Source organism: Montipora foliosa, chromosome 11 (genome assembly GCF_036669935.1).
Source record: "Montipora foliosa isolate CH-2021 chromosome 11, ASM3666993v2, whole genome shotgun sequence".
NCBI classification, from domain to species: Eukaryota; Metazoa; Cnidaria; class Anthozoa; order Scleractinia; family Acroporidae; genus Montipora; species Montipora foliosa.
Window position 1 is genome coordinate 13383568 of NC_090879.1, and position 19174 is coordinate 13402741.

At 40.9% G+C, this 19174-nt stretch overlaps 1 protein-coding gene and 1 pseudogene across 1 annotated transcript; one reads left to right on the forward strand and one right to left on the reverse strand.

Moving 5' to 3' along the window:
- Window positions 1-362: 362 nt before the first annotated feature.
- On the reverse strand, window positions 363-2612 carry LOC137975765 (uncharacterized). The gene is made up of 2 exons (XM_068822945.1): window positions 2059-2612; window positions 363-1279 (listed from the first exon to the last, which is right to left on the reverse strand). Exons 1-2 carry the CDS (start codon window positions 2477-2479, stop codon window positions 495-497), a joined length of 1206 nt encoding a protein of 401 aa, XP_068679046.1. The 5' UTR covers window positions 2480-2612; the 3' UTR covers window positions 363-494.
- A 3094-nt stretch (window positions 2613-5706) lies between these two features.
- On the forward strand, window positions 5707-8084 carry LOC137974914 (membrane progestin receptor gamma-A-like; annotated as a pseudogene).
- Window positions 8085-19174: the final 11090 nt, after the last annotated feature.

Consider the following 19174-nt stretch of genomic DNA (forward strand, 5'->3'; position numbering starts at 1 on the left):
GGCAACGAAGAACCGAAATCCTTAGAACAGTTTGCCTCTCCCGAACATACATTTCACCGAAGATTATCGTTTACTCTCGTTGGGTGCCCCTGTCCGGACTTCTTTCACTCCGGCGGAGGATCTTACTTCATCGAGTTGTAATGATAGCTCCGTAGAGTCTCTATGCGTTTAATTTTTAATTTGAACTCGCTTTTACATTGAGGCATACCGCAGTGACCATCAGGCAATTAAAAGAATCAACGCATTCCTCACCCTTGAAGTTAAAAATGCGTTGAATTTCCTTACATGTACAATAGATTGATTGAATTGGACTATTTGAGACGATGGTCAAACGAATTCCAAAGGACTATATACAACTGAGATAAGGTTGAATCGTTATTTTTTAACTTTTCTTATTAGCTATATAAAAAGGAACTATTGCATTGACTTCGATATTTGTGAAACACCAGCAGTTTTATTGTTGGAAACCTATCTCTCGTTTTCTTGTGGGAAATCTATCTCTCGTTTTCTTGTGTTTCGTCGTTCTTTTCTAAACTCCTGAGAAAGTTATTGACTCTTTCGTGGAGAGTACAATCCATGACGTCCTCATTAGGATCTACCGGACTGACATTGCCTTTAAAGGAAACGCCCGGTTCGATACCACGTGATATTCTCAGTTTAGGAAGTTCAGTTGGTATGTCATCGACAGAAAGTGCCGTTGGTCCGTTGTTATCACGCGAGGGCAGAGAAGCCCTAGTCTCCTTGTGCACTATGGGAAGGTGCTCTATTTGTGGGGGGCAGGAGATTTTTCTTACGAGTCTCGGGGAAGTTAATTTTCCCGTTGAGTTGCCCGGTGATAAGTTTCTCCTGACAAATAACGGACTACCTTGGTGCTTGCGCATTGGTTTTGGTGAAAGTTTTCTGACCGGTTGTGAAGAACTGTTGAGAGTAACTGAAATGCTGGCATTTGTAGACGCCTGGATTGGTGTTTCGCCGGACATCTCTTTACTGCGGTTTGAGGTAGGATTTGTGTTAAGCTGGAGGGAATTAAGACTCGGAGTTTTCCTCAAACCAGGACTAACGCTCAGTTTTCCTGTTGGAGGCGGATCTGTGACGGAAATCTGTCGACGTGAACCCGACAAAGACGACGGTGAAGACGACAAGTGTTCCGATGAACTCGATAACTGCTTCGTGATTGGTCGTTTCAAGTCCGAGGACACTTTTCTCGTCCAGGCAGCATGTTTATGGGAGCTGTTCACTTCCAGACCCTTTAAAGTATTTTGACTGGGGTTGCTGTCATCTGAAAAAGAACATTTTAGGGTTTGGGTTAACCTATACGGTTCGGTAGTTTTCAATTTCCTTTACTTTCTACTTTGTCTTGATCAACAAACTTTTTGTTTTCGCTTTTGTACATACTCTTTCACTTTCTTTCACCCTGAAATTAAAATTAAGTTATTGTTTTGTTTGTTTCCCATCGCCCTAATTGCCAACCCATCCTTCCTGAACTCGAACACTTGGGCTAAAATCGTGTATGCTGCGCTCAAACAAGCATAAATGATCTTGCATTCCTTACCGTGAATAGTTACCCACGAAATAATGTCTGACTTGAATTAACTTGTTACCTCTAAAGGAGACGGCATTGCCAATTAGATACATGATTACAGTCGGTCAATTATTCAATGATATTTGGGATATATATATGTATCTCTTTAATCATGGGGCTGTGATATCATAATTAATTTGCTTCGAAGTGGACGGAGTGTATTATTTCCTCGTTCTGACATGTCAAGTAAAAAGTTCTAATAAGCAAACATCAACAAACCCCTACACATGTTGCCTAACTGATGAACTAGTTGTTTTCGATGCGAAGAGACGGGGACGCGTGTTGTCAGCGACGTTAGCTGCAACTGTTTCACTCGTAGCAAAACTTCGATGAAAGTTAAAAGGGCCTTACTTTAAATTCACAAATGTAAAGTGGTGGAATTCAGGCCTTTTGATGCTTCGATCTTATTTATTATTCATTTGCTGGATTTTGAGAGATGCAGAACGAAGAATAAATTAGCAACACTGACTTCGTACCTTCAAAGAGAATATTCTCTACGTCTTCAAATTCCTCAACCATTGAGTTTGGAATTTCGTCACCAAACTTACTCGCCGGAGACAAATGCTCGCTTGTTAGTCTTCTCAGGTCAAACGTGTGTATTGATGTTGTTGTTCGTTTTGCTCCGTTGTTCTCTTTCTCAGGTGCGTGCGTTTTCTTAATGAACTGCGGATTGCGAACCGTTGCTTGTCCTCTCAATGTATCCTGCAGACCTTGGACTTCATGTTGAAGACGACTCAGTGTCTCCTTATGAGCTTTCTCCATCGAGTTCAAAGACTTCTGCAGCATTCTGTCTTCGCGATCATTCAGCCAGCGCACATTGTTTCCTCCTCGTTTAAGGTTTAACTCTCGCAGACTAAATTTGACCTGCCCCATAGCAGCGATTTTTGTGCTTTCCATTCTTTGGAGAGGACAATAATGTGTACAAAGCCAATCGTATTAACGTCTGATGTATCCCAGTGCTAAGGGATTCCACAAATGTTTGTCAAATGTGATTTATGCGCAGTATCTTTTAGTCCACTCTCGCTCGCGTGCGAAGATAACAATCAATCATCATTGTGATTTATTTGACACTTGGATATGGAACATCAGTTTTCAAACAATGAACTTAAGGGTTTTAATGTTATTTTTCCCGTTATGGATAATTTGCTTGAGAAGTTTCTTTTCTAAACAATTGCCCAGCCTGTTCTTTTATGTTTTAATTAATCAGTTTTCAATGCAGAAATTTGCGTCACAGTTCCAAATTGACCAAAGCGCACTTATTAAAATCGAGGTGAGTCTAACATCTCAAGCATGAAATGACATAAATTTATGAATCACAAAAACGGCAAGGAACCCTTGCGAAAACGGGAAAATACAAGTAACCAGATGAACTATATACTTTCGGTTCGGTGGGGCACCTTCTCTGGAAAGGAACTTGACCCTCTGTGCAGTATTTACTTAATACTGTTTAACCTCTAACAAAATATTTCTTCTGAATCAGCTGAACTTTAGCCTCATTTTTTTCTTCACGAACTTTGTTCATTTCATTGTGCGTGTTTGCGCAAGAGTGAAAGTCATCATTGACGCGCTTCCTGCTTACCAGAATCGTTATCTTTCTGGACATTAATTAGAAGTGACGATGCATTTTTAGCATTTTCAGCAATGTCGACTTACTGTTTAGTTCAAAGATTTCAAGTTCTTGAGATTTATGCTCTTATCGCTACCATGGAAACTCGAGGAAGGCTGCCGTTACCGGCATGTCTTATTTGTCTTCCTTCAAAATTTAACCCAGCCAAACCGCACATGCGCTCTTTCTTTCCTGCATGGTGTGCATTGATCCGGTGACAAAATCTACAATAGGTGAACCTGGTGATGATGATAATGGTTTTATCGACTTTCCAAATTACAAAATGGCTCTCTCTTCATCGCAAAGAAACTATAAGTAAATCAAATCATACATTGGCTTGTTGAGGTGAGGGGAAAATTGGAGTACCCGGAAAAAAACTCTTGGAGGAGAGGCGAACCCAGGCCACATTGGTTGGAGGCGAATGATCGCACCATTGCGCCTGCTGCTCCAACCCAATGATTTCTTTAATAAAAGTACAGGGTCACCGTCCCGAAAGGACAAAACAAATCGGTAATGTGTTGTTTTTTGATGTGATAAACAAACAGTTCGAAAAAAGGCAATGACGTAATGTGAAAGATAATGAGAAACGAAGTATGCAGTCCTTTCACGGGAACACATGAGCTCAGCAAATTGATCTGCTCCCAACTGTGTTGCTTCATAGCTCAGTTGGTTGAGCGTTGCACCGTCATCGTGGAGGTCATGTGTTTTGAGTCCCACTGAAGCCACCTGAATTTTTCAGGTGACAACTGCTTTAATTGTCCAGATTTAGAGTGGTTTTCAATTGAGTGTCGAAAGTAATTAGCAAATTGCTTTGGTTTATGATTAGTTCACTCAGTGATTGCTTCAAAGTTTTCGCGCCACTTTTTCAACCAATCAGAAGTAATACCAAAACCAATCGTGACTCGCGCGTGCACATTTTCCCGCGCTTTGTGTCGGCTACGGTGCAATTGCTTCGAGTTTTCATTGGTTTACTGGATTGTCTCCGTCCTTTCTGATTGGCTAAAGTAATTACTTTGGTTTTGGTTTTACGACACTCGGTTGAAAATCGCTCTAAGAACATTACAACTTAAATCCGTTAAATTCACATTCTTAAGCATTGCAGCACATACCACGAAATACCACTGCGTGTCTTGATGTTGTAGCGTCTCTGTAGACCGTTGTCGTTGAAGAAAGGCAGTGCTTTTCGAAAGATTGGCTTTATCTATTCTTTCACCGTTATCAGCCTTTCCGCTCAAGTTTATTTTTAATTATGCACCCGGCACCTTGCTTACGTTCACTGATTCCGAGGCCTAGTGAAAAAACAGCGTTTTTCCTTTACTTTGTATCTCCATGCAGTCTCAAAAAATTGTAAATGTCAATGGAAATTGTGCTACTTAAGAGCTATTAGGTAACCATTCCATAACAGGTGTCATGGAAACGAAACGCGAAGAGGCAGTGCCTCATTTGCCTCATCCTGGCTACGGCCCTGAGTGAATCCATCATCGAGAAGACCTTTTGTACTTTTAAAATGAAGTATAACTGGACAACCACGCATTTGTTTGCAAACTGTTACTGAACTAACTCTTGTATGGCGGAACGCACTTTATGTTACTGGGTAACTAATATTGAAAACTCGAGATGTCAGCGGGTGAATCCGTTTCGCAGGAAGTTTACTAAACTGCATTTTTGGTGCTAGGAGTTCCAAAAATGGGAGGCGAAAAGATAAAACGTGAGACACCTGGAAAGACGCGCATATGAGAAATACTGTCATATGATACTCGTGAGAACTCCCCCATGACACTTTTTCAATGAAACTATTAGCCCTCATGGGGGAGAGGTCAACCATTATCATATGTCAGTGTTAACACGACAGAACGAATCCCACTGGCCGGAGGCAAACCATTTGGTGGCTATTTACATGTGCAAGCGAGACGTTGGAACCAGCTGTGAATCAAGTACTGACTTTATATGTGGGACCAACGTTTTTTTTGAATAAACTGAGTTAGGTGTTAAAGTTGCGGCTTTATCGCGAAAAATCGCACCTGGCAGTGTGAGACGTTGGACTGGATGAGGTGAGTGGTTCACTTGCATCCATCGTGACGTCCTAACACTTTGTAGGAAGGCCATTTCTGAGAAATGGACCTCATATTGGGTCAGTTCACGCAAACAATGAGGTAAGGTTACACTGTCACACAAGTAGATGCAAAAACTTCCCGTTGACCAATCACAATATTACTCAAACTACAATCCGTCAAACGCTTTGCAAGCTGTTTTATTCGGAGGTTTATGAGGGAAAATACCAACGGTGGGGTTTTTTTGAATTTTGTTATTATCGATGTTAAATAACTCAAAAAACACAAAGTATTTGAAATTTTATTGTTGTGAAAGTCGATTCTCTCTAGAAATGACAAAATTGTAACTTGTAGTAATCTTGAGATGACTGAGATAGGGAGATTCGGTCCAAAATCATGAGTTTCCCGGATTATCCGCAATATTTATGGGGAGTTTCAAATACCGGCCCAATCTATTAGCAAAATATCATTGACGTATCTGAACGTGACATCGAGTTCGAAACCAAATCCACATCTGTCTGGTACCATTTGCACGAGGAATGTCTTTCAAAACTATAAAAAATATGGGAAAATTTCTATAAAATTGCAATTTGTTTGGTCAGTAATTATTTTTGCATCATTTGGATGTCGCGGTAGCGTAATATTGAATTCAATTCATCGTTATTCACGTGGAAAATAACATGAAGATTAGCATACTGTTGAATGTCATTGCGGGGCAAAGAGGCTTATATTGCACTTGAACTTTGTTCTGGAAAATTCACACTGGCTAGTCATGCAGAACGTAAACGAGAAATGGACACGAAAATCCTAGAACTGAAATTCTGACTTAGCTCTTCGTAGCCATGAGCAAAAGGACAAGTAAGAAAAAATATTCAGATCCTGATTCTAAGCTCAAGGGAAGCAAATGCGAAGACAACTGGGTTTTGGTTAACGAAATCCAAAAGGGCTTGACGGATAACAACAACGAGAAGATATTGAAGTATGGTAATCAACGAACGCTGTTGAATTTTGATCAGATGCCCTCGTTCTTTAGGGAACCGTTCATAATTTCTTCCTATCGACAATGCAATTCATCAGTCTCAGACTGTTTCAAAAGTCTTTTTCAAGCAACGAATGAGACCATCAATATCTGGAGTCACGCCTTGGCGCTTGTGATCTTCGTATTGCGCTTTGCAGCAGTGTTCAAGAAACATAACCTGGGAAGATTCCCATATCTATCCCCTACTCTGCTTCGCTTTCGGGATTTGTACCATGTTAGCGATGAGTGTGGGGCGCATTTGTTTAATTGTTATCCATCAAGGCTCGACACATTTGTTTTTTCCTCGATTATTCTGTTATTAGTGTGTACGCATTTACAGCTGGCCAAGTGTTCTACTTTTACTCCCGTCCGGCTTTCACAAACTGGGTGATTTTCAATACCCCTTACGATGTTCCTGGGAATATCAGCGGCTATTTCGTTCGTTTCGACGTTCGCATGTTGCCACTCATTTGCGCAAAAAAACCGTTTTGATGCAGTTATCAAAGCTGCAACTTACAGTAGCTCTTGGTTGTTTAACACATCGCCCTTTCTGTTTATGCTAATCTTATGTAACCCGACGACCTGCAGCAGTGCAGCATCGATTCATTACTTCGCGCGTCACTGTTTATTTTACGTTGGAGGGACTTTGGCTTATACTACTCGGATCCCAGAGCGTCTAATGGTAGGTGTGTTTGATGTCTTGGGTCACAGTCACCACTTTCTGCATATACTGTGCTGTGTTGGAGCATCTGATGAGTTCTCAGCTGTTGAGCTGGACATGATACAGCGGAGAGAACCTCTACTGCATCTTTCTGGCCCCACCGTTACAAACACTTTTGTGTTGACTGGTTTGGTGGTCTTGGGAAACATCGCAGTGGTGTTGTGGTGTTCAAAGAAAATTAAGTTTCCTTAAAACTGAGATTGAGTTAAATGGAGTACGTCGCCTAGCTGCAGCAAATGTTATTTTTGTGCAAACCTGCAGAGCCTTTTTGGCTGCCGAAAGGAAGAGCTCGTTTTGTTTCAGTGGCTGGTGCATTCGAATTGCAAGAACCTGAAAAGATAAACTTTCCCAGTTTTCTTAAAGTGCCCCTGTGACCAAAAAAAAATTCATCTCCTATTTTTCTTTGGATTTCAAAACTATGTTAACTAAACACTGAGTAACCATAGTTTTAAACCTTGATTTCGAAAAGACACCTGTTTATTTTATCTGGAATTTTCCCGTTTAATGGTCCACCATTATAAAAAGTTTAAGTTCTTGAGAGAGCTGGATCTAGGAGAAAATGACCTCAAAGGCTCACTAGTTTAAGAATGCAATGCGTGTGTACGCTATAGAATTAATATGCAGCACGGAAGTTTTGGGCTTACAGACTTTTAAACTTGTGTTTTACATATGCAATAAGCTGCGTTCACACGCTAAGCCTTTGACGTCCCTTTCCCTGGATCCAACCTTATGAGGTCTAATCGGTCAGTTTTGAACGTGAGTAGTGGAGAACCGTGAAATCCAAAACTTACACGGTCTTACACTCAAAGTAAACGGCCTTTAGATAAAAATCGAGGGCCAAAAATTTGCCATTCAGGTGTTAAGCAAACACACTTTTAAAATCGGGAGAAAAAAAGGAAGTGATTTTTTTATCACAGGGGCGTTTCAAAACCTAAGGAAATCATCAGCTGAATCGATGATATTTTGTCAGTGAGATACAAGAAAATGAGACGAGAATCCCAGTAATGGTTTCTCTCCTTTTGTAGTTTAAAGATTACATTGATAACGAAAATGGCAACAACAAAAATAAATAAATAATAAAAACACTGTCTGATCCTTGTCCCTCAAAAAACAAACACTTTTTCGAATTTGTGGAGCTCTTACTGAAAAAGCCTGGTTTACACTGCGACATGAGCATAAGCATAAGTTGTGTAAGCCGGGAGTTATATAAGTTTAAGCATAATTAAGGCCTGGCCAAACGCTTGCAACATTTCAACGCAACATCTTGCAACATTGTTGCATGATGTTGCGACATGTGTTGAATGGACTGGCCAAACGCACGCAACATATCGCAACAGGGTGGCCAAACGTACGCAACATGTTGAGCCCAACAATGTTGCAAGATGTTGCGTTGAAATGTTGCGAGCGTTTGGCCAGGCCTTTAAAATTATAAGAAAAAGAAATCGTTCCATTTTCTTATGCTTATGTTTTATACTTATAGTGCTTATGCTTATGTCACGTTAATAACTGTGTAAACCGGTGCAATATAAACATAAGCATAACTGTCCACCATTTTGGAAACGTTGCACAGACCTGCACTTTTTACAGCGCGAGCCACCGAGTCATGCGAGCCATGCGAGTCTTTCATTTAAGTCAAAGTACCCATTCCAAATAGCGCTGATAAACATTATTTAAGTCTGAGCACCCATTTTAAAACGGTTAGCTTTCAATAACCGTGTGACTCGCATGTTGACTCATATGGCTCGCATGGCTCGCCATGTTGGCTTGCATGACTCGCAGTCATGGAGTTCGTGAGGGAAACGTGTGGAAAACATGAGAAAGCGGAAATTCAACTAGCTTCCTTCGCAGCCGTTTTTAGGGACGAGCCTAAAAACGGCTACGAAGCTAAGGAGGCTAAAATTCAACGCGTAAAAAGTGCAGGTCTGTGCCATTCATTAAAATTGTTGTAATTGCGGTTTACGGATGAGTTATTTATCTAGAAGAGGTTAAATTGTCGCTGCCTATTGATGATATGGCATTGTACCCGACCGCCTCTCGCCCCAGTTGTCTCACGGCCGGCAAGCGGAAAAGTTTTGAACTCTAGTTTAATTAATTCATCGCACAATGACATACAATCAGCTACAATGACCTACAATGAGCTACAATGGCCTACTTAAATGACTTACAATCAAAGAGAAGGTCAAAAGAGGATCAGGTTGAAGAGTTTGGTCCATTGCATGACTGCCCAAATGACGACAGCAATGAGGCGGAAATAAACTGCGAAAAGACCCTTGGATGGTTTTCCTTTGTTTAAAAGCTTAACTGAAAATGTACAAATATCAAGGCTTTGATCGTAAGTCATTTTAGTAGGCCATTGTAGCTCATTGTAGCTCATGGTAGGCGGAATGGTAGGCCATTGTAGATCACTGGAGATCATTGCAGGTTAGTGTATGTTATTGCAGATCATTGTATAGCTCTCATTCTAGGTCATTATAGATCATTGTAGGTCATTCCTTGTTTTAGTAACTACGCCGAGGCAAGCCCAAGGCAATTGTATACAAATACAAATTACCGTATGAGAGGCGAAATTGGCCGTTTTTATACTAGAGACGCATAATCGGTCCAGACGAATTATGCGTCTCTCATGTTATCCGTCTATTGTAAAGACGGGACGAACTATATCAGACGCATAATTCGTCTTGGACGAACTTGGGCAAACATTTTTTCTGCGTCTGTTAATTTCGTCTAGTATAAAGACGGGCACTAGACGCATAATGCGTCTGGACGAACTTTCCAGTTTAGTGCGTCTTCGAAGACGCACTAAAATAAATTCTTCGTCCAGACGCATAATGCGTCTTGTGGCCGTCTTTATACTAGACGAATTTAACAGACGCAGAAAAAATGTTTGCCCAAGTTCGTCCCAGACGAATTATGCGTCTCTAGTATAAAAACGGCCATTCTTGGTCAATCATAACCATTACGGCAGCACTTTTCTACGGGTGGCGGTGAAAGAAGTAAGATAATCTTATCAAGCTGCGATCCGCACCTCGACGTTTTTCATTTCCCGAAATGTTCAGAAAACTTCCCATAGCATGATACCCGAAGTGTTCCAGTGAAAGGTATTTTTAGCTGGTTTCCAGTCCCTAAAATTCAGTTTTTAAGCCTGGTTTACACTACTGTGACATAAGCATAAACATAAGCATAAACATAAGCATAAACATCAGTAAAAGCTGTGTAAACCGTGAGTGACATAAGCATAAGCATAAGAAAAAAGAATCGTTTCTGTTTCTCTTATGCTTATGCTTATGTCATGTTTACAACTGTGTAAACCGGGTGTAACCATAAACATAAGCATAAGACCGAGGTGTCAGTTGTTTTTGATGCCAACGGATTTTCAAGTTAATAGAGCCGGCTAAGATGGCGTCCAAAGGTACTGTTTTTTACGAGAAACCCTACTGGGACTGTTCGCAATTATTCGATCCCTGCCTTGAAACAAAATTCTCGGTCCGCTGGTTGCAGTCACGTTTCCCGAGTCTCTTTGTACTTCCTCTTTCGAAAAATATCCCTTACAAAACAGGACCTCTTCATTCTGCTTTCTCGTTCTCTCCCTTGTCGCTGTTGCCTTCTTCTATGAAGAAGACTGAGGAGTAATAGTAGGAGGACGTTTTCCGTGTTTTCCATAGCCTCATCTAAACACGAGGGGGAGTTGGGAGAATTCGAGACAGTTATGCAACCCAAGACGCAGTCGAGGAAACATCGCGATTTGGAACATTTTCCTCGAGCAGTTGAATCGGCCGTTACAGCTATCTCAAATTAACGTGACGTCACGCGCTCTCCCATCCTTCGGGTTGTCTGCCTATGTGAATGGTTATACGCGGAAGTGTGACAGTGAAGCAATCTCGAACCCGGGCTCTCTCTCTTCTCCTCCCTTGTCGTCGAGTTGGCAGCAAAGATGGTTTTCTTAATGACGTCATCAAATCAAAATCAAAATCCAGAGGTGTTTTCAATTTTTATCTATAGGAGGTTGAAGAAGACCTAAAAATTAATCTTTTTTCAAGTGTCCAGTTCCATGAAGTCTTTCGTTTCGAAAATACTGCAGCATTTTGAGTTTCCGAATTGTCACCTTGCGTGACACCATGATACATAGCTATTTGGTTGAAAAAAAACGGTCTATCCCCATGAATCTCAGCAGTTTGAGTGGTTCAAGTACATTAGGAGATGTGTTCATACATATTTTATCTCGTGAGCGAAAAGAAAGCGTTTTCATCTCCAAGTGAACTCCAGAAATGTTCTTGTTATTGTTGATCTCTGGCCTCCATATTGGTGCACAACGGAGGTTGCATCAACATGGCGGCTCCATACAAAGCAATGTAAAGTTGCGTAAAATGATTCTACAAATAACTCAGAAACGATGCACCGCACAGACCTGAGAATTGGAGAGGAGATTTCTAAATTTGCCTCCTACAACATTCCATTGTTTTTGGCTTTTCTCGTTAACTGGTCTCAAACAATCTATTGCAAGAAAAACTTAATACTTACATCACTACACCGAGACTTCAATGAGAAATAGGTTATTAAGGATGTGTCACTCAATCCACTGCTTAACGTGACATAAGCTATACAACGCATTAACATTATACTGAGCTAACTTTCACGAGCATTAAATTAAAATGAATTGTGCCACGCCAGTTACGAAAAACCACTAAAAGCTACCCTCTAGAAGTGACTATAAATAAAGTGGAAACGTATTTCTCATCTAATACAAAGGCACCACACCCCAAGGAAAGGGCACTTAATATAACAAAAATAGAAAATAGCATTGCAAAACGAAAACTTAAGGAAAAACATGAAGGAGCAGCGACCGACGTAGAATGACAAAATGTTCCCGCAAGAGTCTTATCCCCGATAAATCAATCCCAAAGTAAGGCACTGAAGGCCCTCTACATCACGCCCTAAGCATATCCAATTTCTGACTAACTCGATCCCATGTCACTCGAACATCAGAATTGGAAAAATTATCACGGAACAATAAGTTTATTACTCCCCACTCTTTGTATCACGTACTTGTTAACACTTTAATTAAGTGCTAAGTAATTCTTTGTTTGTTTGTTTGGTTTTTTTTTTTTTTTACTTTTTTGGCGATAAACGGTCTGCAGAACTTGCCATCGCAGTCTAAGAGTCCAAGTAAGAAGTACTCATTGAAACATCTGCGGTTTTTGGAAAATGTGGGCTCAGGTATAAAAATCACGTCACAAATTCCCAGTTCGTATTCAGGAAGCGAGCGAGTTGGCCTTACTTCGGTAGGTTTATCATTTTATAATGATTTTTTGGACCATCTTCGTCCACAGAAACCCCAGGATGGCATCATTAAGCCGGAATGTGGGTAAAGGCAACCCTTTGAAAGAACACAGAGGTGAGAGAAGGTTTCATGCAGACTGGGACGCCTAAAATGCTCTGTTGTAAACATGGCGGTTCAGGAGTGAAGTTGTCTCTCTGGCCTTTCTGTGGACGAATTCCAGGACCTACTGACACAATCTGGGCAACTTTTGAAAGCTAAAACCTTCAATCGATGCGTTATTTTGCTGGTAGGAGTGGGTGGCCCGACACTTATGAAAAAAACTATGAAATGAGAATCGGGAGTCTTTCCTTGTCATGGAATGGCAGAATTACCCAGAATTCTTTTTGGGCATGAGCGAGGCAACATAAGAAGCACGAGACTGGCCCTCATCGAATGGCTCAAGCGCGGCCAGAGGAAATGATTTCTAGCCAGCTACTCAAGAGTAGGCCTGGTGTGTGCTGTTAACTTAGATTTTGGATTTCTGAACAAGTTTTTGACGTTTTTATCATAGAAAATTCGCGACAAAGTTGTGCTTTCATTTCGCTATAATTCTCGTGTCAAAGAAACGGTATAATAATGTAAATAAGAGAATAAAGATATTTATATTTGCAGATTACCTGTCCTCTTACTACGAAAGTCAAGCTCTACATCTCTATGCAATAAGCGCATTCAAAATTTCCTCGTATTACTTGATAAAAGTATGTTTTTTTTTGTTTTGTTTTTTTTTGCTTTTTTTTTTTTTGGAAAAAGGGTTTTTCTGTTTATATGAAAAATACGTTTTCTCTGCCGTCCCCTTCTTATGCATGATCTTCGCGGAAATTACATTCTGTTCCTCAATAAACCTGGAACAGCCAGTTATGGTCTTAGTTCTCTTTTTTCTTACGTATCAGCTAAGTTGCGGAATGCGCTACCTGATTTTATCCGTACCTATGAGTTTACTGGTTTTAAAAGAGAATCCAGGGCCGCATTTTGTACAGCGGCTTTTCTTTTTAATGAATATAACTTTAAATATTATGCATTTAGTAGGTATCTGTATATGCTATATATTTTAGATGTAAATGTAATGTCTCGAAGATATTAGCTCCTGTAGTTATTCGGAAAAAGCTTATGACTGTATGTATGTTACCTTTATCAGGGCGCATGCGCACACTTTGTAATCTGCGACTCCAGTGCTTACCATATGACACATAAATGACTTTTTCTCTTGAATATATAAGCCATCTAATTGTTACGCTATATTGACAAGGGCGGTTTGGAGCTGTGAGTAGGCGTGGGATTTGTCACATATGGTTTAGGGGCCGAACATATCTCCCCCTCAATGCCGTACCGGGAGGCAAGGTCGGTAGCAGAAAGCAGCGAAGGGCCAACTGCGTCCAAAAGCGATCGCACGGGCCGAAATCCCGGGATGACTCGTTTGGTACGACGCTCCAGCGCCGGTGTCTGGAGGTACTGCGTTTTTCTCTCTTGTTCAAACATTCCGTCAGCGCGTGCGCAAATGTTCTGGCTCTTCGATACTTAGCCTACCAAAAAAAATTAACATGCCGGTTTTTTTTTGTTTTACCAGCAATTGAGATTTGAGTTGATTTTATAGGCATAAACGTAACGTAAGAACCGTGCGTGCCTGGTCTTGTCTCGGACAGAGGCGAGAGATGGTTTCATGCAGACTGGGACGCCTAAAATGCTCTGTTGTAAACATGGCGGTTCAGGAGTGAAGTTGTCTCTCTGGCCTTTCTGTGGACGAATTCCAGGACCTACTGACACAATCTGGGCAACTTTTGAAAGCTAAAACCTTCAATCGATGCGTTATTTTGCTGGTAGGACTGGGTGGCCCGACACTTATGAAAAAAACTATGAAATGAGAATCGGGAGTCTTTCCTTGTCATGGAATGGCAGAATTACCCAGAATTCTTTTTGGGCATGAGCGAGGCAACATAAGAAGCACGAGACTGGCCCTCATCGAATGGCTCAAGCGCGGCCAGAGGAAATGATTTCTAGCCAGCTACTCAAGAGTAGGCCTGGTGTGTGCTGTTAACTTAGATTTTGGATTTCTGAACAAGTTTTTATCATAGAAAATTCGCGACAAAGTTGTGCTTTCATTTCGCTATAATTCTCGTGTCAAAGAAACGGTATAATAATGTAAATAAGAGAATAAAGATATTTATATTTGCAGATTACCTGTCCTCTTACTACGAAAGTCAAGCTCTACATCTCTATGCAATAAGCGCATTCAAAATTTCCTCGTATTACTTGATAAAAGTATGTTTTTTTTTGTTTTGTTTTTTTTGCTTTTTTTTTTTTTTGAAAAAGGGTTTTTCTGTTTATATGAAAAATACGTTTTCTCTGCCGTCCCCTTCTTATGCATGATCTTCGCGGAAATTACATTCTGTTCCTCAATAAACCTGGAACAGCCAGTTATGGTCTTAGTTCTCTTTTTTCTTACGTATCAGCTAAGTTGCGGAATGCGCTACCTGATTTTATCCGTACCTATGAGTTTACTGGTTTTAAAAGAGAATCCAGGGCCGCATTTTGTACAGCGGCTTTTCTTTTTAATGAATATAACTTTAAATATTATGCATTTAGTAGGTATCTGTATATGCTATATATTTTAGATGTAAATGTAATGTCTCGAAGATATTAGCTCCTGTAGTTATTCGGAAAAAGCTTATGACTGTATGTATGTTACCTTTATCAGGGCGCATGCGCACACTTTGTAATCTGCGACTCCAGTGCTTACCATATGACACATAAATGACTTTTCTCTTGAATATATAAGCCATCTAATTGTTACGCTATATTGACAAGGGCGGTTTGGAGCTGTGAGTAGGCGTGGGATTTGTCACATATGGTTTAGGGGCCGACATATCCCTCCCTCAATGCCGTACCGGGAGGCAAGGTCGGTAGCAGAAAGCAGCGAAGGGCCAACTGCTCCAAAAGCGATCGCACGGGCCGAAATCCCGGGATGACTCGTTTGGTACGACGCTCCAGCGCCGGTGTCTGGAGGTACTGCGTTTTTTCTCTCTTGTTCAAACATTCCGTCACGCGTGCGCAAATGTTCTGCTCTTCGATACTTAGCCTACCAAAAAAAATTAACATGCCGGTTTTTTTTTTTGTTTACCAGCATTGAGATTTGAGTTGATTTTATAGGCATAAACGTAACGTAAGAACCGTGCGTGCCTGGTCTTGTCTCGGACAGAGGCGAGAGATGGTTTCATGCAGACTGGGACGCCTAAAATGCTCTGTTGTAAACATGGCGGTTCAGGAGTGAAGTTGTCTCTCTGGCCTTTCTGTGGACGAATTCCAGGACCTACTGACACAATCTGGGCAACTTTTGAAAGCTAAAACCTTCAATCGATGCGTTATTTTGCTGGTAGGAGTGGGTGGCCCGACACTTATGAAAAAAACTATGAAATGAGAATCGGGAGTCTTTCCTTGTCATGGAATGGCAGAATTACCCAGAATTCTTTTTGGGCATGAGCGAGGCAACATAAGAAGCACGAGACTGGCCCTCATCGAATGGCTCAAGCGCGGCCAGAGGAAATGATTTCTAGCCAGCTACTCAAGAGTAGGCCTGGTGTGTGCTGTTAACTTAGATTTTGGATTTCTGAACAAGTTTTTGACGTTTTTATCATAGAAAATTCGCGACAAAGTTGTGCTTTCATTTCGCTATAATTCTCGTGTCAAAGAAACGGTATAATAATGTAAATAAGAGAATAAAGATATTTATATTTGCAGATTACCTGTCCTCTTACTACGAAAGTCAAGCTCTACATCTCTATGCAATAAGCGCATTCAAAATTTCCTCGTATTACTTGATAAAAGTATGTTTTTTTTTGTTTTGTTTTTTTTGCTTTTTTTTTTTTGGAAAAAGGGTTTTTCTGTTTATATGAAAAATACGTTTTCTCTGCCGTCCCCTTCTTATGCATGATCTTCGCGGAAATTACATTCTGTTCCTCAATAAACCTGGAACAGCCAGTTATGGTCTTAGTTCTCTTTTTTCTTACGTATCAGCTAAGTTGCGGAATGCGCTACCTGATTTTATCCGTACCTATGAGTTTACTGGTTTTAAAAGAGAATCCAGGGCCGCATTTTGTACAGCGGCTTTTCTTTTTAATGAATATAACTTTAAATATTATGCATTTAGTAGGTATCTGTATATGCTATATATTTTAGATGTAAATGTAATGTCTCGAAGATATTAGCTCCTGTAGTTATTCGGAAAAAGCTTATGACTGTATGTATGTTACCTTTATCAGGGCGCATGCGCACACTTTGTAATCTGCGACTCCAGTGCTTACCATATGACACATAAATGACTTTTCTCTTGAATATATAAGCCATCTAATTGTTACGCTATATTGACAAGGGCGGTTTGGAGCTGTGAGTAGGCGTGGGATTTGTCACATATGGTTTAGGGGCCGACATATCCCTCCCTCAATGCCGTACCGGGAGGCAAGGTCGGTAGCAGAAAGCAGCGAAGGGCCAACTGCGTCCAAAAAGCGATCGCACGGGCCGAAATCCCGGGATGACTCGTTTGGTACGACGCTCCAGCGCCGGTGTCTGGAGGTACTGCGTTTTCTCTCTTGTTCAAACATTCCGTCAGCGCGTGCGCAAATGTTCTGGCTCTTCGATACTTAGCCTACCAAAAAAAAATTACATGCCGGTTTTTTTTTTGTTTTACCAGCAATTGAGATTTGAGTTGATTTTATAGGCATAAACGTAACGTAAGAACCGTGCGTGCCTGGTCTTGTCTCGGACAGAGGCGAGAGATGGTTTCATGCAGACTGGGACGCCTAAAATGCTCTGTTGTAAACATGGCGGTTCAGGAGTGAAGTTGTCTCTCTGGCCTTTCTGTGGACGAATTCCAGGACCTACTGACACAATCTGGGCAACTTTTGAAAGCTAAAACCTTCAATCGATGCGTTATTTTGCTGGTAGGACTGGGTGGCCCGACACTTATGAAAAAAACTATGAAATGAGAATCGGGAGTCTTTCCTTGTCATGGAATGGCAGAATTACCCAGAATTCTTTTTGGGCATGAGCGAGGCAACATAAGAAGCACGAGACTGGCCCTCATCGAATGGCTCAAGCGCGGCCAGAGGAAATGATTTCTAGCCAGCTACTCAAGAGTAGGCCTGGTGTGTGCTGTTAACTTAGATTTTGGATTTCTGAACAAGTTTTTATCATAGAAAATACGCGACAAAGTTGTGCTTTCATTTCGCTATAATTCTCGTGTCAAAGAAACGGTATAATAATGTAAATAAGAGAATACAAGATATTTATATTTGCAGATTACCTGTTCTCTTACTACGAAAGTCAGGCTCTACATCTCTATGCAATAAGCGCATTCAAAATTTCCTCGTATTACTTGATTAAAAGTATGTTTTTTTTTGTTTTGGTTTTTTTGCTTTTTTTTTTTTTGGGAAAAAGGGTTTTTCTGCTTATATGAAAAATACGTTTTCTCTGCCGTCCCCTTCTTATAGCATGATCTTCGCGGGGAAAGGAAATTACATTCTGTTCCTCAATAAACATGGAACCAGCAGTTATGGTCTTAGTTCTCTTTTTTCTTACGTATCAGCTAAGTTGCGGAATGCGCTACCTGATTTTATCCTTAAATATGAGTTTACTGGTTTTAAAAGAGAATCCAGGCCGCATTTTGTACAGCGGCTTTTCTTTTTAATGAATAAACTTTCTTTAAATATTATGTATTTAGTAGGTATCTGTATATGCTATATATTTTAGATGCAAATGTAATGTCTCGAAGATATTAGCTCCTGTAGTTATTCGGAAAAAGCTTATGACTGTATGTATGTTACCTTTATCAGGGCGCATGCGACCACACTTTGTAATCTGCGAATCCAGTGCTTACCATATGACAGATAAATGGACTTTTCTCTTGAATATCTCAGCCATCTACTTGTTACGCTATATTGACAAGGGCGGTTTGGAGCTGTGAGTAGGCGTGGGATTTGTCACATATGGTTTAGGGGGCCGACATATCTCATCCTCAAATGCCGTACCGGGAGGCAAGGTCGGTAGCAGAAAGCATCGAAGGGCCAACTGAGTCCAAAAGCGATCGCACGGCGACGAAATCCCGGGATGACTCGTTTGGTACGACGCTCCAGCGCCGGTGTACTGGAGGGTACTGCGTTTTTCTCTCTTGTTCAAACATTCCGTCGGCGCATGCGCAAGTGTTCTGGCTCTTCGATACCTGGCCTACAAAAACAAATTAACATGCTGGTTTTTTATTTTATTTTTAAAACCAGCAATTGACATTTCAGTTGATTTGATAGGCATAAACGTAACGTAAGAACCGTGCGTGTCTGGTCTTTTCTCAGACAGGGGCGAGAGATGGTTTCATGCAGACTGGGACGCCTAATGCTCTGTTCTAAACATGGCGGTTCACGAGTGAAGTTGTCTCTCTGGCCTTTCTGTGGACGAATTCCAGGACCCACAGACACAATCTGGACAAGTTTTGAAAGCTAAAACCTTCAATCGATGCGGTATTTTCCTTGTAGGACTGGGTGGCTCGAAACGTATGAAAAAAAAATTAACTGAGAATCGGGAGTCTTCCCTAGTCATGGAATGGCAGAATTACCCAGAATTCTTTTTGGGCATGAGCGTGGCAACTTAAGAAGCACGAGACTGGCCCTCATCGAATGGCTGAAGCGCGGCCAGAGGAAATGATTTCTAGCCAGATACTCAGGAGTAGGCCTGGTGTGTGCTGTTAACGTAGATTTTGGGTTTCTGAACAAGTTTTTATCATAGAAAATTCGCGACAAAGTTGTGCTTTCATTTCGCTGTAATTCTCGTGTCAAAGAAACGGTACAATAATGTAAATAAGAGAATAACGATATTTATATTTGCAGATTACCTGTCCTC